Source organism: Strigops habroptila, chromosome 5 (genome assembly GCF_004027225.2).
Source record: "Strigops habroptila isolate Jane chromosome 5, bStrHab1.2.pri, whole genome shotgun sequence".
Lineage (NCBI taxonomy): Eukaryota > Metazoa > Chordata > Aves > Psittaciformes > Psittacidae > Strigops > Strigops habroptila.
The window spans coordinates 41,602,874-41,630,208 of record NC_044281.2 but is presented as its reverse complement, the minus strand read 5'-3'; the positions used below and the strand labels follow the sequence as shown (position 1 = coordinate 41,630,208).

The 27,335-nt window shown below is 40.8% G+C and overlaps 2 protein-coding genes across 15 annotated transcripts in view; one reads left to right on the top strand and one right to left on the bottom strand.

Moving 5' to 3' along the window:
* TANC1 (tetratricopeptide repeat, ankyrin repeat and coiled-coil containing 1) overlaps positions 1 to 12,455 on the top strand; it is an 85,934-nt gene extending 73,479 nt beyond the window's left edge. For all 10 annotated transcript variants that reach the window (XM_030487620.1, XM_030487616.1, XM_030487615.1 and 7 more), the window contains 8 exons: positions 1,886 to 2,019; positions 2,682 to 2,805; positions 2,927 to 3,102; positions 4,270 to 4,402; positions 5,246 to 5,337; positions 6,435 to 6,581; positions 7,693 to 7,793; positions 8,394 to 12,455. In XM_030487620.1, the coding sequence (XP_030343480.1) occupies positions 1,886 to 2,019; positions 2,682 to 2,805; positions 2,927 to 3,102; positions 4,270 to 4,402; positions 5,246 to 5,337; positions 6,435 to 6,581; positions 7,693 to 7,793; positions 8,394 to 9,750 (2,264 nt within the window). In that variant the 3' untranslated portion in view covers positions 9,751 to 12,455. The remainder of the gene's footprint in view (positions 1 to 1,885; positions 2,020 to 2,681; positions 2,806 to 2,926; positions 3,103 to 4,269; positions 4,403 to 5,245; positions 5,338 to 6,434; positions 6,582 to 7,692; positions 7,794 to 8,393) is intronic.
* The window catches only part of WDSUB1 (WD repeat, sterile alpha motif and U-box domain containing 1), a 29,948-nt gene continuing 13,749 nt past the window's right edge, over positions 11,137 to 27,335 (bottom strand). For 4 of the 5 annotated variants that reach the window (XM_030487621.1, XM_030487624.1, XM_030487626.1 and 1 more), the window contains 6 exons: positions 26,772 to 26,805; positions 21,656 to 21,696; positions 21,452 to 21,558; positions 20,392 to 20,571; positions 14,112 to 14,252; positions 11,137 to 11,562 (listed from right to left, as the gene is read on the bottom strand). In XM_030487621.1, the coding sequence (XP_030343481.1) occupies positions 11,399 to 11,562; positions 14,112 to 14,252; positions 20,392 to 20,571; positions 21,452 to 21,558; positions 21,656 to 21,696; positions 26,772 to 26,805 (667 nt within the window). In that variant the 3' untranslated portion in view covers positions 11,137 to 11,398. The other variant, XM_030487625.2, reaches the window with a different exon arrangement.

Genomic DNA, 27,335 nt, shown 5'->3' with positions numbered 1-27,335 from the left:
CCTTTGCAGAGTACCATTAGGGAGATCAGTCATGCTTTGGAGTAGAATAGTTGGAATTCCTGAGCAGGGTTTAGCCCTAATGTTGTTAAAGCTGACTGGAGGACTTGTTCAGTCATCTTATATCTGGGTTAGGTATAGGGAGTTATATTGTTGCTGTAATGTTAGTTACACTGTGAGCTAAAATGCTGCTACTGACAGAATAAAAAATGTGAAGTTTTTGAATGAGATGGTTTGTTTTGCCTTTGATGTTGGTATCTGTAAGAGTTATTTTCCAGTTCAGATCAAAACAGTTGATGTAAATGTAACATAGCAAAATATCAGTTGGTAAAGAGTGAATTGGTTAGATATTGTTGTCCTAAAAAAATGAACTTGCTGCTTCCTGCAGTGTTTGTAAGTTCATTTACTTTCAGCATTTGTTGCAATTAAAAAAAAAAAATAAATGTCATGTTTGAAAATGCTGAAAAAAGAGTAACAAGAAGTGCACAATTTGAACCGCTTCTTGTGGGAAACTCTATGGTATTAGGATTTAGAAAATGGAGGGGTGAGTCCTTTGCTGATTCTTGCAGAAGTCAGCACATGAACCCATTTTCTAAACAGTGTTAACATTACTGATGATGCTTTAACACAAACAACAAAAAAAGCCACCTTAATTTCAAGCGCCATTTAAAACACACAGTAAGTTGATGGGAAAAGGGGAAAAAATCATGATGGGGAATATACTTTTATTTTCGACCTTCAGTGAGTGTCACAGTGAAAAGCAGGAGTATGATAAGCTTTAGGAGAAGGTGGCAAGTTGTTTAAATGTGCAGCCTTACAGCAACACTTAAGTGTTACGGTACTGAGTAGAGTAACACAATATTAGTGTTGAACGTATGGAAACCTGCTTTCTCATAAGCCATATATTGTGAACACAGATGTGCAGTAATTTGTATCGTGTGAGTGTCTAAAAGATCAAAACAGTGGTTTTAATTCTGTGCTATGTGGACACATTTGCTACTATACTGTGTTGGGCTGTTCTGTGTCCAGTGTGTGTAGGTATGTATATGCAGTTGTGATAGCTCTGGTGTTTTCAGACAGGGCTGAAGAAGGGTCTGCCCATAGTATCTGTCTGTTTAAAAGCTGCAAGGTTAATGCATTTTAGATAGAGGTCAAGAGCACTCGGTTTTGACAATATACACTGTTCTGTTCAAAGAAAGATTTTTAAGGTGATTAGAATGTTGATGTCTCATGTGTACTGGAAAATGTACAGTAATCCCCTAAAGTCTAGAGCAAGGGTTAACATGCAGGAATTAGAACTATTAATTCATAACCTGCTGTGGTTTTCACCATGAGAAACAGGGAAAACAGTTTTAACTAGTGCAGGATGAAGCTAAAGCTAAATTGTCCAAGATAGAGACTTTCTGCAGGGATCTACATATCTGATGTTTTGTAATAAATCACAGCTAGGGATCAAGTAAACCATACTTCCTGAAACTCGAGTTACAGTCCCTTTGCTGAATCCCAGAGCCGTTTCCATCTTCACCTTTAGGAAGGGCCAGATAGAAAGAGATGAAGCTTTCTTGCCTCGAAAAAAATGATTAATGAAAAAGAAACTAGAACAGACAGGTGGGTTTATCTAAAATGTTCATAAAGATTCCTTTTAAGCTACAACCTGTGCGCATGATACAGCTCTTATCTTTGAGAATCATCCACTCCCCCCACTCTATGGTTTATAGACTTAATCTGATTCTGACTAATTCACTGGAGGCTGAAAATAGTTATGGAAATACTATAGAGCAGCAGAGTTGAAAGATTGGGGGATTCAGTCACACTCACATAATGTGCATGTGTTAAAAGATGTGGTAAAAGAGGAAAGAGAGGATGTTGATGAAAATGCTTTTTTTAGCCCTGACAGCTGCTGCAGGAAGAGGGAAACTGGAAGTCTGCGAGTTACTTCTTGAACGTGGAGCCGTTGTGACAAGAGCTAACAGGCGGGGGATTCCTCCACTCTTCTGTGCAGTGCGACAGGGGCACTGGCAGGTCTGACACATCTTCATGAATTAAATGGATTCCTTTGGGAAGCTGTCCTTGATTCCCCCCATTTCTAGTCCTTTTATAAATTAAATTTTCTAATATGCATTAGCATCAACACCAAAGGGATGTGTTCAGAAGCTCATTTCTAAGTTATTTAAAGTGATAGATTATGGTAAATAAAGAAGCTGTGGCTGCCCCATCCCTGCCAGTGTTCAAGGCCAGGTTGGACGGGGCTTTGAGCAATCTGGTCTAGTGGAAGGTGTCCCTGCCCATGGCAGGGGGTTGGAACAAGGTGAACTTTAAGGTCCCTTCCAACCCAAACAATTCTGTGATTTTATATAAAAGATTAAAAAGTATATCAACTGTATGACAACCTTGGTTATAATGTACTTGAAAAATAATACATGGGAGTTAAAATATTTTATTTCCTAGACCAAGAACAGAGGCAATTTCACATCCTTTATACTGCTTCTATATTAATGGAGAGAGAACCTTAAAAGTCAAGAGCCTTCCTCGTGCTGGTCACTCCTATCTGGAGAAGGCTCTGAATTGCGAACGGATTTCTCAGTGGTTGCTATAAATAACATGTTAGTCCTCTTCTTTAAAAGTTCATTCTCCTAAGGCTAAAATTTGCTGATTTATTTTTAAATTGCTGTTTTCTATTTCAGATTGCTAAACTTCTAGTGGAGCATGGGTCTGATGTGAATTTAAGCGACAAGCAAGGCCGAACTCCACTTATGGTGGCTTCTTGTGAAGGACACTTGAGCACTGTGGAATTTCTGCTTTCTGAAGGTAGAAAATAAATAGTGGTTGAAGGCGGCACAGCTGTACCAGAGACTGCATCTCTGTGAGTTGGGTAATTCTGCTTATTAAACAGGACATCTTCGTAACAAAGTTCATTTTCATTTTACAGGTGCAACTATTTCCTCTCTGGACAAAGAAGGACTGACAGCTTTGAGCTGGGCATGTCTGAAAGGCCACAGGGAAGTGGTTCAGTATTTAGTTGAGAAAGGTGCGACAACTGATCAGACAGACAAAAATGGACGAACACCCCTAGACCTGGCAGCTTTTTATGGAGATGCTGATATTGTAAGTAGAACTACCAGTAGGAAAACTAAGCTTCTATTAAAATTTTCATAATACAGACCAAAGCTTAGAAGTATTGCCAACCAAAACGGAAAGGAAATCTGAGGAAGTAGCCAAGATGCTTACACTGCTAGCAACTTGACTGCAGTGCAAGCATTTTCTAGATGAGGTTTTGGTACAAAGGTAGTTATGATAGCCCAGTATTATGCCGTTATGTTTTACAGTCTGCTGTTGTACCTGAGTGTTTTAAATCTCAATAAAAAACTGGAATGAAAAAAAAAAAAAAAGGGAAAAAGAGCCTTTGGGACATGGAAGGAAAAGACTTTTTTTTTTTTTTTACAGCCTCTGCAAACCCATCGAGGTGACCTGGCAGGGTCATCTGGGTGCCTTCATGGAACAGAGACCCCAAGTGAGAGAGAGGTGTGGGAAGAATAGCATTGCCAGAATAGATGAAATGCAAAAAGATTTTGCTTCTCCATCATAAGGCATCATTAGTTGTCTTTGATAGGTATCTTACGTGCTTTGCATGACTGGGAAAGAACTGTTAGGAATGCTGATGCTTTTCATCTTGCAAAGATGGCACTGAGCACATCTCAGTGTTACTGCCAGTCTGATAATGTAGAAATACAAGGCCTGAGGTGAAAAATTTGGTTCTTCCCTATTTGTTCCGCAGGTCATTTCAGAAATAGGACAACAACTGAAGTTCCTTTTCCAGTCCTGTACCTTTCTCACATACTACCTTCTTCCTCTGCAGTAAATGTTAAAATGCAAAAATTTAAGGCATTTTAGGTGAAGTTTTTCTGAACCTGAAATGGACCATGACTGTAACTGAGATCAAAAGTATACAGTAAGGTTGAAGTTTGGGATTTAAATCCTCTGTATCTTTAAAATTACAGATTTTTTAAGTGATTGTGTATTTTTGTCCTTATATGTCAGAACTCAGTGTAGTGTTACACTGTACTTGAAGCTGAAGCTGCAAGGCCTGCGCTGCTGCTCTGTTCTCACTGTGCTTACTGCCCTTGGGCTTGAGTTGCTGCCTCTGCATATATTGGCACCCAGACCATGACCAAAGGAGGGAATGGAGGGATTAGGTGGTAGCTTAACTCTGCCACTGTTCTGCCTCTCCTACCAGAAATAATGTTACAAGGCCTATCTTGTTTCTTTTCACAGGTGCAGTATTTGGTAGAGAAAGGAGCAATGATTGAGCATGTAGACCACAGCGGCATGCGGCCACTGGACAGAGCTATTGGATGTCGTAACACGTCAGTAGTGGTTATGCTACTGAGAAAAGGAGCTAAACTAGGTTAGTAAAACTGTCCTGTACTCGAGAGAAGCAACTGAGTATCTGCTTTGCTACAAGTACTGTCATTTCTGTAAAGTAGAGTAAATAAATACATCTGGAAGTGCACACTAGATTTTTGCAGGTTGTATGGTTTGCAGATGCCTGCACAAGAGAAATCTGTCTCTTTTAAAGGCAGACACTCAAGACTCACTTCAGAAGTGAAGAAATGAAAGTAATTTTATTGTGTTCCTTTCTTTGACATGTGTTGATGAGGAGGTTTGGAGGAGTCAGTCTTTACATGGTTACTCTATCATGATAAACAAGAAAATGATGATTGCACTATTAGTGATACTTAATTCTGACACTATTAATGATTTAGATTAAGAAGTTTTACATTTAAATAACATTTTTAATAGATTATAGAATTGCAAAGAGTGGTTACAATTGTACATCCAAATGTTGCATTATCAGTAGGCAAGTAGCTGGTGCAGATGCGTACATGGTAATTCTTGAATCTGTAATGCCTTTAAATCATCATTTAGTATTGTTTGGGTACTACGTATGATCAAGTACAGATCCTTACTTAGGCCGGGACTTTCATACTGGCCTATACTGGCTTAAGACCAGGGATGGAATGCATCGGACCATTTAATACCTGGCTCTCTATCTATGTGTTGGCAGCAGAGCAGGTATGGATATGTACCTATTTTAAATACATGTGCGCACAGTACTACTACTACCACTAATAATAGTTCCATGCAGGTGGAATATCTACTGAAGTAGGATTAGGCTTTCTAGTGCAAATAGGTATCAGAAACACACTTCCTTCCCTTTTGTCAGAGATCCTTAAAATTTAACTTGCAGGAAATGCAGCATGGGCAATGGCCACCTCCAAACCCGATATTCTCCTTATTCTGCTGCAGAAACTGATGGAAGAAGGAAATATACTGTACAAAGTAGGTAGATTTTTTTTTTCCCCCCTGATAGCAGAACATTGTAATTTAACTTCTGTCTGAATGTAGATTAAAGTTCTTTATACCTCCTTTTATGTTCAAACAAGATGTGTACTTGCACATCCTTTTATGTTGGGAATGAGGCCAAGAAATCTTGAGAACCCTGGGAAGGAATCACTGAAAATTCCTGTGTAAATGAAATAAGTAAATGAAAATTTCAAGATGGATAAGTACATTTCTTTCCATTGAGCAAGTCAGTCTGAACATCTGTAGCAGTCAGTTGCTGCTTAAGAGCAACTCAGAATATAAGGTGCTCATTTGAAAGTGCCTTGTTGAATTAAGTGATGTTTAGGCATGTCCTTTTCTTCAGCATAATGTTCTTTTGTATGCTATTTAAGTAGATATTGAGGTAAGTGACAGCTCTTTTGATACGTTCTTTTTACTAATGGTGATACATTGCTTAGAAGAGGAACTGGCATTATTTGGTAAACTGTGATACATTTGCTTTACTAGTGCAGCACAGTGCTGAATGGCTTTATAGAAGCATCATTCAAAGTCTGTTCTAGCTACAAGAAGTGTAATTTGTAGGGGTTTTTGTAAGTGCCCTTAAATAACTGCCACCTTATTTCTGATCTTTGTTCTGTATCAAACGGCTTTGCATAGTAAAGACAGAGACCCTTCAGGCTTTACCGTCATGAATTAGATTCTTCCAAATTCTCCCAAAACCTAGACCTTAGAGTTATAATCAGTTATCTCATCAGATATTGGGCTGCTCTGTTTAAGTAAGTAAATAATGAATTGTATTGTACCTGAATTTTTCTCATACAAGTAGTATGTATTAATGCAAATATTATCCTGGTGAAATACCACTGAGGGTATGAGTTTAGAAACAAACACAGACTTCAGTTAACATCCAAGTTCGCTCATGTGTCTGTGTGCAAGTGTAATTCATACTGTATATATTTATTTTTTTAAATCTGGCTCTGTGTTTTCTACTTTAAGAGCACCTCTTGGTATATGTCAAGTATCAATGTGCTTTTCTGCAACACTATTGCGACGTTCAGAGTTTGTGAAAATCTGCTTGTTTCTTACATTTGTAGAAAGGCAAGATGAAAGAAGCAGCACAGCGCTATCAGTATGCCCTGAGGAAGTTTCCGAGGGAAGGATTTGGAGAAGAAATGAAAGCATTCAATGAGCTGAGAGTTTCATTATACCTAAATTTGTCACGATGTCGCCGAAAAACAAATGTAAGCTCTTGCTGTTCATATTTTGCCTCTCTGGCATAGGGAATCTTAGACTTCTGTTCTACTCCATTACTGAGTTTGTACCTGGGACATTTATTTTTGCTATTTTAGAATCCTTTTCACTGTATCCTGCTTCTGGGCTTTGTTGTGTCAACAAATGGGGGCAGTTCATAAGATGAGGGCATGTTGCTGTGGGGGATCTATTACAGCTGTTCTTAGGAAATCCAGTTATTTTGGAATGACAAACTGGTGGATTTTGTTTTGGTACTTTTTGAAAAGACTAAATGGAAAATGCCACTACCGCTACTACAACTAATGTGTGTGTGTGCATTTTGTATCATATCCCACTGATAAATTCTTGTTGCATTTTGCTAATGCTGAAGTGCATCACTTTCCATCTAAAGCTCAAGTTCATCATATTGCTCTGTTCTTGCATATCATCTCAGGACAGGTTTTTTTTGGTGTTAATACTTCCTAACCTCCTCTATCCTCATGCTTGATATAAGCATCTGCCTCCATCTTCCCCACAGACATCTTTGTCCCTATTTAAACCCTGCTTTTGTTAATTCCAGGCTTTGGCTTAACCAACAATTTACTAAACAGTTACTCTGTGTTCTTGTTACATGAAGACCAAATAAATTACATCTAGTGCAATTCTTCTCTAAAAATTTCACATACCTTATCAAAGGAAGTTCTGGACCAGGCCAACCTATTTCCTGAATTTTCTTGCTTTTCTCTGAATTCCTAAGTCTTTAACTGGCCTTTTTTCAAAAGACATTCTAAAGCCTTGTTTGGGGTGGTCATTAATCCTGTTAAACATGAAGTCTCTTCTAGCATTGGAACGTCTTTGGGTTGAAGATAACATATCTATCTTGCCTATATTAACATTGCTTTTAGCTACCTTGGAGTCAATTTCCCTTAGAAATGAGAGGCAAGGTTAGCAAGATGAGTTCTGTTCTCAGTCTTTCAGAAAGTATCTGCTCTTGCTACCTAATAAAGGGGACTCTCTATACTGCATAAGGTATCCACACTTTTGAAGTGGTACAATGAATACAGAGCATGCACCTTTCTTTTGTTGTCACTGTATAATGAGTACATTTATTGAAATTATTAGGACTTTGGTATGGCTGAAGAGTTTGCTACTAAAGCACTGGATCTGAAACCCAAGTCTTACGAAGCTTATTATGCTAGAGCAAGAGCCAAGAGGAACAGCAGGTACTAACACTTTCAATAACTCAACTCTTTGTCTTTTTCACTAGTTGTATTTGGAATTTGCAGAAAAAATTTCTTTTCCTTGTGCACTTTCCACCTGTATTAGGTCTCAGTATCATCAGTTAAAGCCAACCAAACCCCAAAAAGCAATACTGAATACTCATTTAGGCAAACAGTAGGCAGCCCAGGAAATAATAAATTGATACAAAGAGGGACTAAGTGTAAGAGTGAATGGAACTGCTTCTCCAAGTGATTCAGCAGAATGTTGTCAGCAGTGTGCCACTAAACTCCAGCACTGCATTATTTATTACTGAGTGCTTTTATAGGACAGGATATGTTGAATCATTAGCAGTTCAAGATAAAAACAAGGGGAGCTCGAAAACCAGCAAACTACAGTGGTATAGTTGAATTCTAGGGAGAGGTGCCTTTTGTGATACACTGTGTCTCTTCTAACAACAATAAGCAGCAGGAGATGGCAGATCAGAATATTTCTTTGAAAGTGAGGGGGGTGAATTAATTGTAGGCAATGCTGAGACTTACATTTGCCCCAGGTTTTGATTGAGTTGTTTAACTGTGGGTTGGTTTTTCTTTTTTCCTAAATAGAAAGCTACTTGCTGCTCTTGCTGACTTACGTGAAGCCACACAGCTGTGTCCCAGCAATCAAGAGATAAAACGTCTCCTGGCTCGAGTAGAAGAGGAATGCAAACAGTTCCAGAGGACACAGCAACAGAAGCATCAGTCTCCACAGCTACCACAGCAAACTAACAACTCTGATAATGAGGAGGAGGGCATTATACATGGTGTGAATGATAATTTTAATCTTCAAGACAGGGAGGATGAACTGCCACACCCTGAGGAATCTGTTTCCTGTTCACAAAGGCTGCAGTGTTCCTTAACTGCTTCGTCGTACAGCAGGACCCTTCAAGAAGGTGTTCAGCAGAAAGCTAGATCTGCGTCCCCTCAAAGCAGAACAGGCAATAAATACCTGAGAGAGCCAGGCTTGATCATGCAGCCAACAAAGCAGGCACAGATTGTGAAAACTAATCAGCACCTGAGCTCCATCCAGCCCGGACCAAAACCAGGAAGCAGTCCATGTACTGCAAAGACACAATCATCTTTTCAGCATCTTCCTCAAAGTCCCTTGCCAGTCCGGCACTGTAAAATTCAGCATCTGGATGGGACAAGCACATTATCATCCGGAAGCGTTTCCGCAGGTCCTAGTTCTGAACTGTACAATGAGAAGTTTGTGTCTAGCCAGTGTTCCCACTCACAGCATAATGAGAATCTCTCTTCACATTCTTTTGCAAGTAAGTCTAAAACCACCGACAGGTTGACAGCGCCTACTCCAATGAATTTCAGTGAAGCAAGGCAGCAAAGTCCTGTCCCCTGTAGTTCTCCAGCTGGTAGTATGATTCTCGCCAGCTCAACCAGCAGCTTAACTTCAGCCAGTAGTTTTTCAGATAGTATTAAGGGGCTAGGCCCAGACGTTCGACTCAAGGAGAGTAACGTTCATCAAGTTCAGGGTACTGCTGAACACAGACCTCGCAATACGCCATTTATGGGGATCATGGATAAGACTGCAAGGTTTCAGCAGCAGAATACTCAGTCCAGTCGTACTTGGCACTCTCAGGCATCGGAGGGATTATCAACACATGTTGCTTCTGGGGGTGTTCAGCCCTCCAATTTTGAGCAGTTCTCAGTCAAGCACTACCAAACTAAAATCTCCTCTACTGGTGCTGCCCCAGGCGACAGCAGCCAGAACGGTCTGCAAGCTAAAGACCGCGAGGAGCTCAAGTGCCAAATGTCAACCCACTGTCAAGACAGCAGATCACCTAAACAGGCACCGCATTTATACCCAGATGCGGTAGCAAACCCACAGCCTCACAGCAGTAAGGAAAGCCATCTGAGTCATGGCACGGCTGCAAAACCAAAGCGATCATTCATTGAATCAAATGTATAAATATTACTGTGTATATTTACAGGCTTGTAAAACTTGGCTCATGACATTATAGGGTATTACTTCTGTAAAAGTACTGATGGCTGGTCACTTGTGAGTATGCAGTCCATGCTGGCCAGTACTCAATGGGCTACAACCGCTTCAAACTGGTCCTACCATCACAGGACAGTTACAGGAACTGGAATAGCAAACCTGTGTGAGAAGAGTCCGTGAAGATCACCAACCCACCGCGCTAGGCCCTCACGCAGAGAAAGCCTTTCCATCCTATTTTACCATCAAGTAAGACTTTCCTTTTACATAGGGCTTTAATGTCTGGTTATATTACATCTCACCACTTACATAATAATCGTGCCTCTCTAATGCTTAAGTGCTTACTTCTCAAAACAGTGTTAAGAAAGATAACCTGCTGCATAATACTCAGATCTGTATATGTATGCTTTTTTTTAAAATCAAAGATAGTATTTTATCACTTTTCTAGTGGGATCTAATTTGGGTTGCATGATGTACATTTAGGAAGCATAAATAATTTGTGTCTGAGTACAATATAAGCAGCCATGTTTGGACATGTAAATATAAATATTTTTAGTAACTAGAACTCAACTAAGATAAACAGCGACATTTGCATGTGTATTGAAAGGCTTTGACCATATTGGTTATTGCACTGAAGAACACAATATTATGGCATATTAACAATAATCGCACTTTATATAGTTTATCTAATCACCTTTGGGTGCTATCTTAAAGCAAGATGATTTATTGTTTATTGTGGAAAAAGGTACAGCGGTGAAATCTTTAGGAATTGTTTTTATGGGAAACCCAAGAAATTGATGAAGATGAAAGTTTGAGGAAAAGCGTACGTGCAGCTGTGTGCCAGGATGAAGTTGTGAAGTTTCTCAGAGGAAATTCGGTTTTATAGTGGTGAGAGGAGCTGTAGTGCCATCCCCACAGTGCAGGGAGGTTGGAGTGGTCAATGTGACAGGCACAGTTCACATCCTGGTTGTGGACAGTGTTGGACATTGTAAACAGCCGTACCCCCTTTTACAACTTCTTTTTGAGTTTGCATCATTATGCTTTAGCTTATTTATTGCTTACTGTTTCTTTGATATTTTGTACAACTCCTTATATTAGTCTTGTCCTGTAGTTCTATTTTTGCACAGCTACTGTATTTTTTCCATAGAAAATAAAGATTATTAATACACCTGTGCGAGGAGATGCAGTCCCTGATGGTTACAGAGGAAACTCTCTCCAGCTTTTTTCCAGGAATAGGGAACAGACAAAGGCTCATTTTTGGTTTTTAAATTAGAAAAAGAAATACAGACTGTATACTCTTCTATTTCTTACCTTCTGCAAGACTAACTTGGCAAAATCAAGGCCCAAAACTCATAAAAGTGGTGAAAACTTTAAGAAAACTTTATTTGAAAAACAGAAATGCCACAAAGTAAAATTACCAATAACTTAGAAGTTTTTCAGTCATTTTCTGGGCATTTCCAACAGTGAAGATTTTCTTTCTAACAAACATTTAAATGACAGCCACAGCTGAGAAAAGCAGCACTATTTTTTCCCCCCAGTTGTTTCTGATGCAGTTATTTCTTTTAGCTACATATAATTTCATCTCAACTGATTTGAACAAATGACTTCAGAGCTTGGTGGTTTACACATGTTTCTGCTGCGTCTCCAGCCAGCGGCTGATTGCCATTTTTAGTGTCCTGTTTGGTGTAAGCATAGGAGAGGGGAGAGGAAGATTGGTCATGGGACTAGATCGTCTCTTACTGTTGATCCAGTTTTCTATTGCTTCCTTTTCATAGGAATAGCCATCTACAAAGAAACCATCATGAAAAGCTGGTATTACAGATGCTTGGGCACTGTTACATGGTACAGATTTTCACTATTTAAATTTAAAAGGGGTGTAAGGGAATCAGTATTTCCAAACAGGAAAATTGAGATACAGAAAAATTACATGGTTTGTGAAAGCTTTACAATAGACTGTATTTGTTTCAAATTACATAGTTAAATGTATTACAATAAAACTTTATACCGCAGTATTAAGATCAAAATTTGATTCAACTTTTTAAATGACACTGTATTCAGCAAACTAACAAGTACAAGCTCTTTGAGAAAGCACTGCAAATATATCAGCCAGATACAGCTCCATCAGTTCACAGATGCCGCTAAAGCAGCGTATGGGTGAGAGATTCTTGTAGCTGGGCCTGAACCTTCCTCCAAAGAGCCAGGTCTGGCTGTGAGCACGGGGTGGGGGCAACAAGGACACACAAAACGTCAACTCTCTTTTCTGAACTGGTACACTGATGTTTTGCTGCTGTGGTGATTTGGGCTGCTCGTGGGCAGCAGAGGCAAATCCACCATCCACAACTGCTAAACTGGCCCTTTCCCACCCAAGGGAGTGTCTCTGACAAGATCATGGAATCCAGCCATGCCTGTGCATGAATTTGTGACTAAGGTACACAAGTGATAAACAGGGTGCAGTTACATAAAGGCTTCCTGTGTCCTTATTTGCAGTTAAGGAATTATAGACAGTATGGATAAAGTTCATTAAAAGGCTATAAAAATAGCATCAGAGCTGCCTGCAAAGGGTCCCGTGCCTGTAGCCACACATGTGTAAGTGAGAAGCACCGCAATAGTGAGGTGAGTAGCCAGAAACCTGCACTGGCAGTCAATGTGTGTAACACTAGGGCTTGCTCAGCTCCTCTAAAAAAGTTCCTTTGGAGAAAGAAAATCTGCTCTTTAGTTCTAAATGATGCTGAAGCCACCACCACTGTCAAGCCTCACCAAGCAGTTGCAAGTGATGTTCTCCCCCTGCCCCAATACCTACAGAAATGTATCACCAGCTGCCAACACAGCGCTGCAGCTGTTTCCTTCGCCTTTATTGAATATGAAACACTTTTAACATGGGGAAAAAAAAAAATCTTTCTTACCTGTGCTAGTCACCTGAGTGAAAGAAATACGCAGTTTGGCATTCTACCTTTTTACTTTCCTTAAATTTTACACAGCACAGAGGCAAAGAAGTTTTACCTAACTCTTACTTTGCTTGCTGAACTAAAGAAAATACCCAGCTCGCTTCACTGTTTGTTACTTTCTAATCTCAGAAATATCTAAATTCCTCCAATTTCAATCTGCAGGACTGCCCACATCTTAAAGCCAGCTGTGTTCATACTACAGGTGCTTCAGTTCTGTAGTACTGGGCCACTATATACTTCTCAGTGAAGTAGCCAGCTAGTGAATATCTCTCTCTCACTTGTCCTGCCACAAACCAACCCTTCTCCTGCTGCAATTGCTAGCATTTCTGTTATTATTCATCAACTTCCATAAAACCAGTGTGTGGCACTCCCAGCTATGCCCATCCTGGGTTCAGAAAAGCAGAGGAATCCCACATCTCGAGATAGCAATCATACTGCTGACACAAATACTGAATAACATAAGGCACTATTTATTAGTAAATAGTAGAATTGATCAGAAACTCTGAATGTTTTACTTTAAAATGTCAACAGTTTCTCTTCAAAATGCCTATTTGATTTTATAATATACATTGGAATATGTCTGGCAACAATTTCCAGCTTTTCAACAAACCTATCCTGCTCTAAAAACTGTGTATCTGTTTTTCAAAATTATATTTAAAAAAGGATTCACAAGGCTGTCCTCTTACTGCTACTGCCTAGAAGCTCAAGCACTGTTAATTGCAGTGCTCACCACTCCAGCAGTTAGCAAATGTTTTCCTATCTTGAATGTTTTAATTCTCAAAAGTCTGGCCTGAAACCTCAACAGTATGAAGTCAGTTACTGCTTACAGAGCATCAAATACATGTACTGGTCTTTTGATGATCATATACACACACACCCCCCACCAAGGTCAGAGCTATACAACACTGCTTCTTCATACAGTGTTTAACTGTAGAACATGTTCTGCTTGTTACATCTCTCAGCTCCAAGGTCCTGTTGAATTTAAATAAATCTCATTCTGTAGGAACGTTGAAGTGCCATATATATAGTGTACTACACATACTGTAAGCCTGGTTTTTGCTTCCACACCCCACCCCCATGTGCACAATTCCATTTTGCACTTACCAAGACAGTTCTGAAATATAATTCCAAGCCTAATCACAAAGGCACATAAAGGAAGGAACAGCCTCCTCAGCAGAGCTGACACCAAGCAAATTGCCTGATACAGTATTTTTCACCATATCAAAAATCTAATTTGGCAAATTCACCACAGTTGTATTTTGTTGCAACAGCTATTTAGAATAGTTTCTCTTTCTACAACTGGTAAGATAGATATGCCCATTTTTGTGTTGCCAGACCTATCTTTACCCTTACATAACTCATTTTCGTCAATGTCATTTAAAGACATACCTGCTGCAATGACAGGATCCTTCATAAGCTCCCTTGTTATAGGACATAAGAACTCATCAGGGATCGTAACAGGAACAGAGATCGTTTTCATTCTCAGTTCTTCAATTTTCTGGAGGACTTTCCTGCGCAGGCCCAGAGACTCTGGAAAGTTATTGGTACATGAAGTGGAAACACAGACACGTAAGGCAAAGAGCTCTTGAAATAACTGGCAGTTGTGCTACAGGAGACCCCGCTCCATCTCACCACCCCCACCTAACACAGAAAAGTCTGCAGGCACCCCTGGCCACCACTACAATGAGCTCAGCTACAGCAGGTCACTCCTGCTGGCTCAGGGTAACTCTGTACGGTAATGGAAACAAACAGCAAAATGAATGCAAGTGAAACACGACAGCAAAGATGTGGCTACCAGGCAGAAGCGCATTTTAGTGGATGCATGAAAGAATCACACACACCGCTGTATATGCAGAGCTAAACTGTAGGTAAAGCTGAGACGGGGCGGAAGGCAGCAGTATTCCTCCCTTCAAACTGGGCTATATACAAAACAGTATGAAGGTATAAATGTGCACAAGTGTCACCCATAATCCCCTCCAAACAGAAGACAACCTACCACCAAAGCACCAGCGTGAGGACTCATCACCCTCGGACTAGCTTTGCCCTGCAGCATGGCACAGGGTCATATTTACGTCACCATAATGGACACAGTGCTAAATTTGTCACAGATCAGTAGGGGGCATTCACATGTTGCTTCATCTCCCTAAAAGTCAAGGTCAATAAGGCTAAGCACACTTAACATAACGATTCTGCTGTTGGCGTAGCATTACACAAAATAAGAAGAGAAGGATGTGATATCTACTCCACTTCCAACCCTCTGTGTAACAGCTTAGTGGTTTAGCACTGCCCCTGGGCATCACGCAGCCTGGAGTCCAGTGTCCCTTAGGCAGGACAGCAAAATCCACTGACACTGTAGCAGGATCAGCAGACCCCATTAAGAAGTTCCGGCCTTTGCTCCTTACCCTCTTTACACTGCATAATTGGAAAGAAAACACATGAAGTAGTAGCACCATTTGCTCAAGCAGAAGCTTACTGGCATATATGTCATCTTTTACCTTTGAGCCATGTCTGCACAACACACATACAATTAGACTCACAGAGAGGTTCTGAGACTTTGCATCCAGGTTTTACAAGTTCTTGTGACTCTGTTACTGAAGCTCCAGAACCACGCTCCTACTTCTTGAATTCAGGCCACCATTACTACATGCATTCACCTTCACTGTAAGTGGTAACAGGGAGTGCTAATTTACAAAACGGAAGCATGCAACACCAAGAATAAAACCATGTGCCAGTTGAGGGGTTCCAGTCCTCAACTTCAGTGACAGTTTGAATGACCTGTTTTTAAAAATGGTAAGAAGAAGGACGGTGAGAACCACTGACCAGTCAGCCTCACCTCTGTGCCTGGCAAGAACATGGAACAGATCCTCCTGGAAGCTATGTCAAGGCATAGGGAGGTTGTTAAGAGACAGCCAGCGTGGTGTCACAAAGTGCAAATCACACCTGGCTAATCTGGTGGCCTTCTATGACTGTGTTGGCAGGTAAGGGAAGAACTACTGATAGCATCTACCTGTAATGCCTTTAGCACGGTACACACAGCAGCCTTTTCTCTAAATTAGATATTTTAATGGATGCACTGTCAGAAGGATAAGGAAATCTGAAAAAAAGAGCTGTGCCTATGTTTGAGACAGCAGCCATTTTTTCCAACCTAACTATGAGTGGAAGAGGAAAAAAAGAAATCTGACAATGAGAAAAGTAATTTTATAGTTCTATAAACTGTCACACTACAATTTTAACCTGTCAAGATAGGAAATGCATCCCAGATACTAGCAATCTTCATCTTGCAGCAGCATAAAACATTCCTCCTTTTCAAAATTGTTTTATGCCAAAAAAACTGCAGACGTGATGTGTCACAATTTTTTCTTCCCATCTAGTAGTGGTAAGTACTAGTTCCTGCTCCGGTTAATTTTCCATCTTCAGTACTAAAATAAAGAGTTGATATACAACAATATTCCAACCAACTGCTCTACTCTGCCTGCAGACTGCCAAGCGGGCTGGTCTTAACACACCAGTACTCTCAGCTTTACTGTACAGTTCATCAGCTGCCTCAAGTAATGTGTGCAAAGGGATCAATCTCAGCCACACTGATATGCAAGTCATTGTAATCAGCAAAGACAAAAGATGTCAAAGAGTAAGTACATGCAAAAGGAAAGAAAAATAAAAAAAAAAAATCAACCTGCATTTCTTAAGAAGAATTATGAAATATGTAAAGATAAAAACAATGTAGGGATTGAAATATAGTACCGAAATACAATAAAATTTCATGCTTATTCTTAGGAAAAGTCTGCATGGCAATTTTGTAAAAATCTGTAAGGTCAGTTTGGAATCAAGAAAAATTAAGAATATAACCAAAGGAAAGGTAAAAAAGGAACCAAGTAATTCTGTAGTTATTACTGGATTTTGAGGGCATCTTCTGCAGTCTTCATCACATGGGCAACTTTCCTAAATTCCTCTCATGCAAACAGATTAAAGATTATTGCATCCCATTTGCAGCTCAATTAACTATTCGCTGCTTAAATCTCTAGTCAGGGATTAAAGAATTATCCATGACACATTATCTTTTGAAAACTAGTTACAAAAGAACACTTAAAATAAGATTTTGTTGGTATAGGCAAAGCACGTGCAATTTTCTTTTTAATTGATATAGAGCAATTCCCCTAAAGTTTACTCCTACTTCGGAATACACGTAAGGCAGGGGGAATCACAAGTGATTCACATTCTGCTACAAAATGTTTCGTTTCAAGCTCATTCTCAGACCCAGAGTTTCTTGATAAAGCTGTGAAACAGGAAAGAACTTATATTTTTTGTATGTACAGAGAGTGAAATCTTAAAACCAAAAGAGGAAGATAAACCGCCCACATTTTGATAGCACATTGCTGATGAAGAGAAGACAAATCAGCCTGATCAGAGATTTCAAAATTCAGTTTATGTGTATTCATCCTTGGCTTATGTTTAGGGACACCCTGCAGTAAGCAAGGAAGTGTTGAACCGTCTTTAAGACAATCTTTCTTCTTCACATACCTAACCTAAATCAGGACAGAGTCACATGAAAACAAACCATCTCAATGTGCTGCACAAGAAGGGAAAGTATTTGGAAAGCCTCCAATTTCTTTACAATTTGTGATATTACAGTACAAAATACTTTGTATGCCACTAACTCCTAAACTAAAGATGTGGTTTTCCAAAAATTAGACCTGGTCTCACCTCCTGCCCCCACTCTGCAAACACAATGAAGTCAAGAATCACCTTATATTGACACATTCAGTTAGCCTGATAGGAAAAAGAGATGCAGGCATGGAACAATGTACCTCCGCCTTCTATTCTGAACTGGAAGAGCATATGTATTCCTTTTTTTCTGACTCAGCTGCATCATGGAATTGCAGCGTGTCACTGGGTCTGTTCGGAATAAGGAATCCTGAACTTTTCAGCCAGAATGTATATAATTGTCACTTTATTTTTGCTCAACATCTTCCAGAGTTTAATCCAGTGGTATTTATATTATATGACAATTAGGTTGGAAAGAGGCTAACTCCATTTGCATGGTAATGCAGCATTCTTTCAAAAAGCTGTCAAAAACAATCAAAGAAGCTAATGAAATGTTACGTGAACCAGTTGCTGACTGCCTTCTCTTAGATTAAATGGCTTCAAAGGCGTGAGGATACACTTGTTATTAAATGTAAATCAGAACTGGAGCAAAGACTAACAGGACAAGAAATAGGCAGCTAATAAAAAAATAACGGAAGAACAGGCTCCTCTCCTATCAATCATCAAGTAAAATGGTCTAAAAAACCTCCCTTTGCAAAGACTATAAAAAAACTCATGAGCTCTTTGGCAAGATCTTAGGGAACTGGTAAATGTTGCATTTTTAGAGCAAAGGAAACAGGTTATCAAGGAGAAAAAGGACATGGTCATTCAAAATTTAGTTAAACTGGAATATAAATAGCACCAAAAAGCATGTAAGTTTCAGGCAGATAGTATTCTCCTACCTATTTTGTAAATGCTTGAGCCATGGCAGACAGAGAGCAATTCTTCAACTCAAATATTTATCAGGCTGTAATTTCTATTCTGTGCCAATTATAGTTGTAGAATGATATGCAGAAGCAGAATCACAAGCATTTACCACTTCAGAACTGATTGATTTGAATGATTTGGCGCCTTTGGCCAGTATATTTCATTATTTTGTTTTAAAAACACCTTTCATATAACCATTAATTAACCACCTCAAAGGAGGTTTACTCCACTCTTTTGAGACCCCACCTGCAGTGCTGCATCCAGCTCTGGGGCCCCCAACATAAGAAGAATGTGGAACTGTTGGAGCAAGTCCAGCGGAGGCCACGATGATACTCCAAGGGTTAAGCAACCTCTCCTATGGAGACAGGCTGAGACAGCTCGGGTTGTGCAGCCTGGAAAAGAGAAGGCTCTGGGGACAAGACCTTACAGCAGCCTTCCAGTACCCTAAGGGAGGCTACAAGAAACCTGGAGAGGGGCTTTTTACAAGGGCATGCAGTGACAGAACAAGGGCAGATGGCTTAAAGCTGAAGGAGGGAAGATTTAGATTAGATATTAGGGAGTTATTCCTCACTGTGAGGGTAGTGAGGCCCTGGCACAGGTTGTCCAAAGAAGCTGCGGCTGCCCCATCCCTGGCAGTGTTCAAAGGCCAGGCTGGACGGGTCTTTAAGGTCCTTTCCAACCCAAACCATTCTAGGATTCTACGAGAGTGGAACTCATTGCTTCACATTGCATATATGCTGGTTCATATTTGTGGAGTAGCTCCTGTTTATTGAGACAGTAAATAATTTCAGTCAGAACTCCTTACAGCTGCCTGATACCTGTGAAAATCCAACTCCTTATCCTATAATCCTATGATGGGTGTTAAAGCACCTACTGAAAAAAAGCATGGCAAAAGACCAAAGTCTTGAGAACAGAGACTGAGCAGTGAGCATTTTACTTCATAATAGGAAAGAACATACTGAAGCTACTTCAGCTCATATGTAGAATCAATCCTCACTGCATCCTTTTACAGCAAATGAAAGAGCCATAAAGCAACAGCTTCCTATAATCAGCCCATATTCTAGATGTGCTCTGCCTAAAGCCACATCCATCCTTTGCATCTTATAGCTTGCCTTACAATAGGCTCCTACAACTCAGATTTTGTTTTCTTATTTGAGGTTGAATTGTTCTTGATAGCATCATTACAAATCTATCAGGCAACACGTGCTTTTGTTGATTTTTTTCCCCACAGAGAATGCTGTATTCAGCAACTCAGTTCTCATCATTGGTCACACTGCATTCAATTCTCACATGACTTTCTAGTCAGCATTATTTGATTAGCCTCAGCTGGTGATTGCTGCAACACAGTTTTAGGCTACTCTAATGTTAAAGAAAATGCTTGCAGAAACTGATGAAGTCAAGTGTCTTTTGTAGATGACAATTCCTGAAAGATTCCCAGCATGTCCGTTGATTTCTAGAATTCAAAAAAGCTAGCAGATACACAGCAATCCTATGATCTGATACAGACCAGTACCACACACACACACACAAAACAAAAATGGAAGGGAGCGGTCTTCCTACAATGAAGAATACTAACTTCTAGAAGTAAAATTGTGCTTTTTAAAAGGTTTCTTAACTCATTCAGCTTTTTGCTATACTTCATCTCACTTTGGCAAACATACAGCACCCAATTTATGCCTAAACCTAGCAATCAAAATGAGTAGAGAACTAACATTGAGAAAGTTCCAGTGTAGTTCACCCTCTTTAAATTTCTTATCTCAGAATTCCTGCTGTGGAATCACTAGTAATACAGCACTTCCTTGTAACTCATTTTAAAATGTAATCACAGTTTTGCAATAAAATGACAGGACAATGTACTAACTAGGACACCTAAGGCTTTATAATGTGTCTTTGCTCACATTAGCTCACATTTGCTCACAAAGGCAAGCTTTGCTCAATCCTTACTAAATGTCAGCAAAAGTAGTAAAAACTAAAACATACCTTGCGTGCTTCTATTATGGTAACAGTACACTTATGAATGTCACTGCTAAATTCTAGGTAGCCAACCACATGGTATTATAAACATGGCACTTTCACAAACTGACAGGAAAACCAACATTTCATTCCAACATTTCACACACACACTGAAGATTTAAAACTATTTTCATTCCTGTACTCTTACCAATTTTTAATTCATCAGTCAGACTTTCTTTGGTAAGATTCAGTAGTTCCTTGCCATCAATGTTGTTCATTTTGAAAAGCCCAACAAAGTCTGCTAAGTCTTGTGCACAAAGCCAGGCTGAAACATCATCCTCTGACCAGTCCTCAACAGCCACCTTAGATGCACTTTCTACCGTACTTCCTTTGGAAAGGAAAAAGATAGTTAAAAAACTCCAAACACCACCATTCCACAGCTCCCATGCCCCCCCAAAAAACAACAAGTGGGGAAAAAACCCAAAACAGTTCTAAGAACAATGGCAGCAATGAACACTGTTTTTCAAGCATTCTCAGTACTATACATTCCTAAAAGTAATGCCTTTAGACATAACTTCTGGGAGAAACAATAATTTTGGTTTGTCTTTTATCTATCAATTTTCAAAATTTAGAGGAATTCAACCTCTCAGATGGCCACACTTTCATCAAGTTTGAACTGAACTAGAAGACAAAAGCATCAGCAGACACTGAAACCAACTTTGACACCTCTTTAGAAAAGCAGACCAAAGTCCAGACTTATTCCTGTGCTTTGAACAAAGGTCTAGGTACCTTTGTTCCACATACTTTAGGTGCTGATAGATTTGTAACATTCATTATCCTTGGTATTTTCACCTGTAACAACTGGTAAGCTGTATTTCTTTTTGATAGTTATGCTTGAAATTAGCATATTTTCTCTTTAACTCATTGTCAATGATACTTGTCCAAAAAGTCTTTCAGCACTCTGGGAATAATGTTCATCTCTTAAATGCTGTCTGAAGAGTAAGAAATGTAAGAAATGGTGAATATCATTAAAGAAGATACAGCAGATTAATAAAATACTTCCAGTACATCTTTTCTTAAAAAAAACATAATACCTCTGTAGGACATTAGTAAGATCAATTCAGAGAAAAGTCAGATAATGCGCACATACTCCTGAGATTACACATTAATTGCATGTAAGAAAAGGTGGGGTTTTTGCATCTTCAGAAGACATTCACCAATACCATGCTTTAAATTTAAAGAAATGATTACAGATACTTCACACTAACCTGCACAGGGTTGCTGAAGGTCAAACTGCCATATGTTCACAGTTTTGTCCATTGAACCTGTGGCAAGTAAGGGACTATAAGGTGCAAAAGCACAAGTTGTAACATATCTACAAATAAAAATAAATCTGTGAAAATTCACAAGAAAAGAATTCAATTTCTTTTATTTATTAACAGTAAAACAGAATAATCATACTGAATTCTTACCTGGTATGCTGAGACAAAGTATGAAGGGTATTGCCAGTACTCTGTAAAAGAACATTTGTGATTTTAAATCTTAAAGAATAAAAAGAATGTTTATTCATTTGCATATTTTATTTCAAAATAAGGAATAATATTGCTTCTTGGAAGGTAACAGAAGCTACCTTCAGAGAAGCCACACAACCTTGCCAAAACTATGAGCAGCAGAGTCAGAAATGGAATTTCAATTTCCTGCTTGAAGCCCCCTGTGCAATTCCTGGGAACACTGCTATCCTCCAACAATCAGCCAACATGGGACTTCCAGCGTACCAACGCCAGAAATACCAACTGAATTATTTACATCCACACTGGCTGGTTGCTCATGTGCATAAAAACACTTTTTCTACAAATCTAGGATTAGAAATGATCAAAAGTGAAGAGGTAACTGAAATTCAAACAGACTTCATGCTACAATCCTTCAGTTGGGCCAGTCATTAATCACCCCTGCGCTTCCTCGATTTGTCCACTAGATGCTACTAAACCGCAAATTTCTGAATTTCCACCCAGCTTTACTTATGATTTGAAAGATTTTCCTTCTTATGAAAAGATGCTTGGAAAGATGATTGGAAAAGTGCAGATGACTGGAAAGGTGAAGAGCAAAGTTATTCTGAATCACTAATTGATTGGTCAGCATTCCAGTTTTTTGAGCCATCCATCATGGGGAAAATGCCCTATTTTACATTGAAATCTCTCTCCCTCCCACAGTATTGGGATGGTATCAAATTAGAGATTTGGATGAAAAACTTTAATTGAAATATTTCATCAGTACAATTGTATGTGCAGAGCAACCTGGAGAAGCTTAAAATTTGTTCATCCTCCGTTTTCAGCAAAATTATTATTTTTAATTCCAAAGTACTTAAGTACTAAGTACTTAAAGTACTAAAGGTAAATAGCACCTAGGGGTGAACCATGAAGTATGTAATAACTGTATTATAGAAAATGCTTAAACAATATGCTTTAAAGACATAGTATATGTCATAAAAAATTTCCTGATTTATTACACTTATTGTTTATATGCACTTTATATATAATGAACTAAAGAATTCATATGATCACCATTCCCGATTTTATGTCCAAAGCTACAGTTCTTCTTGCTTTGGAAGCCAAGATAAAGTTAGGATCACAAAAAATCCTCTACTTCAGTATGAAGATAACATGTAAGTATGGAATCCAACAGAGTACTGACTAATACTCTACTGTAGAGAAATAACAAACCTCTCAAAGAAATAGCAGAATCACAGACTGGTTTGGGTTGGAAAGGACCTTAAGATTATCTAGTTCCAACCCCCTGCCATGGGCAGGGACACCTCACACTAAACCATGTCACCCAAGACTCCATCCAACCTGGCCTTGAACACTGCCATGGATGGAGCATTCACAACTTCCTTGGGCAACCCATTCTAGTGCCTCATCACCCTCACAGTAAAGAATTTCTTCCTTATATCTAATCTAAACTTCCCCTGTTTAAGTTTGAACCCATTATCCCTTGTCCTACCACTACAGTCCCTAGTGAAGAGTCCCTCCCCAGCATCCTTATAGGCCCCCTTCAGGTACTGGAAGGCTGCTATGAGGTCTCCACGCAGCCTTCTCTTCTCCAGGCTGAACAGCCCCAACTCTCTCAGCCTGTCTTCATACGGGAGGTGCTCCAGCCCCCTGATCATCCTCGTGGCCCTCCTCTGGACTTGCTCCAACAGCTCCATGTCCTTTTTATGTTGAGGACACCAGAACTGCACACAATACTCCAAGTGAGGTCTCACGAGAGCAGAGTAGAGGGGCACGATCACCTCCTTTGACCTGCTGGTCACGCTTATAGAATCATAGAATCATAGAATCGTAAGGGTTGGAAAGGACCTTAAGATCATCTAGTTCCAACCCCCCTGGCATGGGCAGGGACACCTTGCCCTAAACCATGTGGTTCAAGGCTCTGTCCAACCTGGCCTTGAACACCGCCAGGGATGGAGCATCCACAACCTCCCTGGGCAACCCATTCCAGTGCTTCACCACCCTCACTGTAAAGAACTTCTTCCTTATATCTAATCTAAACTTCCTCTGTTTAAGTTTGAACCCATTACCCCTTGTCCTACCACTACAGTCCCTAAGGAAGAGTCCCTCCCCAGCATCCTTGTAGACCCCCTTCAGATACTGGAAGGCTGCTATGAGGTCACCACGCAGCCTTCTCTTCTCCAGGCTGAACAGCCCCAACTTTCTCAGCCTGTCTTCATATGGGAGGTGCTCCAGCCCTCTTATCATCCTCGTGGCCCTCCTCTGGACTCGCTCCAACAGCTCCATGTCCTTTTTATGTTGAGGACACCAGAACTGTATGCAGTACTCCAAGTGGGGTCTCACAAGAGCAGAGTAGAGGGGCAGGATCACCTCCTTCGACCTGCTGGCCACGCTTCTTTTGATGCAGCCCAGGATACGGTTGGCTTTCTGGGCTGCAAGCGCACACTGCCGGCTCATGTTAAGCTTCTCGTCAACCAACACCCCCAAGTCCTTTTCTGCAGGGCTGCTCTGAATCTCTTCTCTGCCCAGCCTGTAGCAGTGCCTGGGGTTGCCCCGACCCAGATGTAGGACCTTGCACTTGCCTTGGTTAAACTTCATAAGGTTGGCATCGGCCCACCTCACAAGCGTGTCAAGGTCCCTCTGGATGGCAACCCTTCCCTCCAGCGTATCAACCGAACCACACAGCTTGGTGTCATCGGCAAACTTGCTGAGGGCGCACTCAATCCCACTGTCCATGTCACCGACAAAGATGTTGAACAGGACCGGTCCCAACACCGATCCCTGAGGGACACCACTCGTTACAGGTTTCCAACTGGACATCGAGCCATTTACCACAACTCTTTGCGTGTGGCCATCGAGCCAGTTTTTTATCCACCGAGTGGTCCATCTATCAAATTGATGTCTCTCCAATTTAGAGACAAGGATGTCATGTGGGACAGTGTCGAATGCTTTGCACAAGTCCAGGTAGATGACATCAACTGCTCTGCCGCTGTCCATCAGTTCCGTGGCTCCATCATAGAAGGCCACCAAATTGGTCAGGCAGGATTTCCCCTTAGTGAAGCCATGTTGGCTGTCACCAACCACCTCGTTGTTTTTCATGTGCCTTAGCATGTTTTCCAGGAGAAACTGTTCCAAGATTTTGCCAGGCACAGAGGTGAGACTGACTGGTCTGTAGTTCCCCGGGTCTTCCACCTTCCCCTTCTTGAAAATGGGGGTTATATTACCCTTCTTCCAGTCATCGGGAACTTCACCTGACTGCCAGGATTTTTCGAATATGATGGACAGTGGCTTAGCAACTTCATTCGCCAGCTCCTTCAGGACCCGTGGATGGATTTCATCAGGTCCCATGGACTTGTGCACGTTCAGGTTCTTAAGATGGTCTCGAACCTGATCCTCTCCTACAGTGGGCCTAAGGTCTTCGTTCTCACAGTCCCTGCATTTGCTTTCCAAGACTTGGGTTGTGTGGTCAGAGCATTTGCTGGTGAAGACTGAGGCAAAGAAGTCATTAAGAACCTCAGCCTTCTCCAAATCCATGGTAGCCAGTTCTCCTGATAGCTTCTGGAGAGGGCCTACATTGTCCCTAGCCTGTCTTTTATTTGCTACATATCTATAGAATCCTTTCCTGTTATCTTTTACATCCCTTGCCAAACTTAATTCTAGCTGGGCCTTAGCTTTCCTAACCTGGTCCCTAGCTTCCTGGGCAATGTTCCTGTATTCTTCCCAGGCCGCCTGTCCTCGCTTCCACCTTCTATAAGCTTCTTTTTTCCCTCTAAGTTTCCTCAGCAGCTCCTTGTCCATCCATGGAGGTCTCCTGGCCCTCCTGCTGCACTTTCTTCTAGTCGGGATGCAACACTCTTGAGCACGTAGCAGGTGATCCTTGAATACCAACCAGCAGTCTTGGGCCCCCCTGCCCTCTAGGACTGTATCCCATGAAACCTTACTAAGGAGGTTCCTGAAGAGGCCAAAGTCTGCTTTCTTGAAGTCCAGGGCAGTGAGCTTGCTGCACGCTCTTCTCACCGTCCTGAGGATCTCAAACTCAACCATCTCGTGATCACTAGAGCCAAGGCTGCCCTGGAGCGTTACATTTCCAACCAGTCCCTCCCTGTTGGTGAGCACAAGGTCCAGCATGGCACCTCTCCTCGTCGGCTCCTCTACTGCTTGAAAGAGGAAGTTGTCTTCCACACAATCGAGGAACCTCCTGGATTGCTTGTGCCGGGCCGTACCGTCCCTCCAACAGATGTCAGGATGGTTGAAGTCCCCCATGAGGACCAGGGCCTGCGAGCGTGAGGCTGCTCCTATCTGTCTGTAGAGCGCTTCATCCACAGAGTCCTCTTGATCAGGCGGCCTGTAACAGATCCCCACCGTAATGTCCCCTGTTGCTGTTTTCCCTTTGATCCTGACCCACAAACACTCTGTTACCTCATCACCCGTCCCCAGACAGAGTTCCATACTCTCTAGCCTATCACTGACATAGATAGCAACGCCCCCTCCCCGTCTGCCTGGCCTGTCTTTTCTAAACAGCCTGTAACCTTCCATTCCAACATTCCAGTCATAGGAGCCATCCCACCATGTTTCTGTGATACCAATGACATCATATTCCCGTAGCCTTGCACACATCTCTAATTCCTCTTGCTTGTTCCCCATACTACGGGCGTTTGTATAGAGGCACCTTAGCCGAGCTCCAAATGAAGCCGACTCAATGGCTGGGGCAGCTGGAACATCTCTACATCGCTCCAAGCACTTATTACAGGTGCTGGCAACTGACCAGGAATGTTGGGATGGATCAATGCTCCCCTCCCCCAACACATCTAGTTTAAAGCTTTCCTGACCAGCCTGGCAAGCCTCCTACCAAAACAGCTCTTCCCCTTCTTTGTCAGACCAGCTCCACCACTTCTTTCGATGCAAGAGACATTTTTCCTCAAATTCCTTCCCCACTCCCCTCAGATGCACAGTAAATATTTTGGGTTTATATAGTTTTTAGTCTTTAGTATTTCTTTATGTTGATAAGACACTGCAGAAGCAGTGCTGATAATTTAAAGACAAGAATCCAGTGAATGATCTTGCAGTATGCTATACTTACAGTTTCATATATTATGACACACTTGTCCACAGACCTTTAAAAAAAAAGCAAACCACAGTGACATTACAATGATGCAGAGAGGAAAAGGGAAACAATTTTTAAGTAAGAGAAGCAAGAAAAAACCTTTTCCACAAGCAAAATAAGAGCAAACAGATTTCTTAACTCCCCTTTATGGAAAGCTTGGATATCTAAATCCTCCCCACCAATGCCCACCTTAAAACACCACCACTGATTAGCTGTAACTCCAGCATAACGTAAAAAACAGTAAATATGAAAACTCTGCACTTCCATGACAATTTCTGATGTAGAGGATTTGCACAGTGCTTATGCAAACTGGCCCCCACTCCACTGCTCCCCTCTGTCTGTACCATATCTACTTTATATCTTTGCAAGCAGTATCTGTAAAGCAGATGCACAGAATCTGGCTATCCATGACCTACTCTCAGCACTTTCTAATTATTTTTGAAACCTTTTCATTTGCAAAGCAAACTAGAGGAAGTAGTGCAGTGCCATACATAGAGTGGTGCAATGCAATCGAAACATAAAATATCTCATTAAATACAA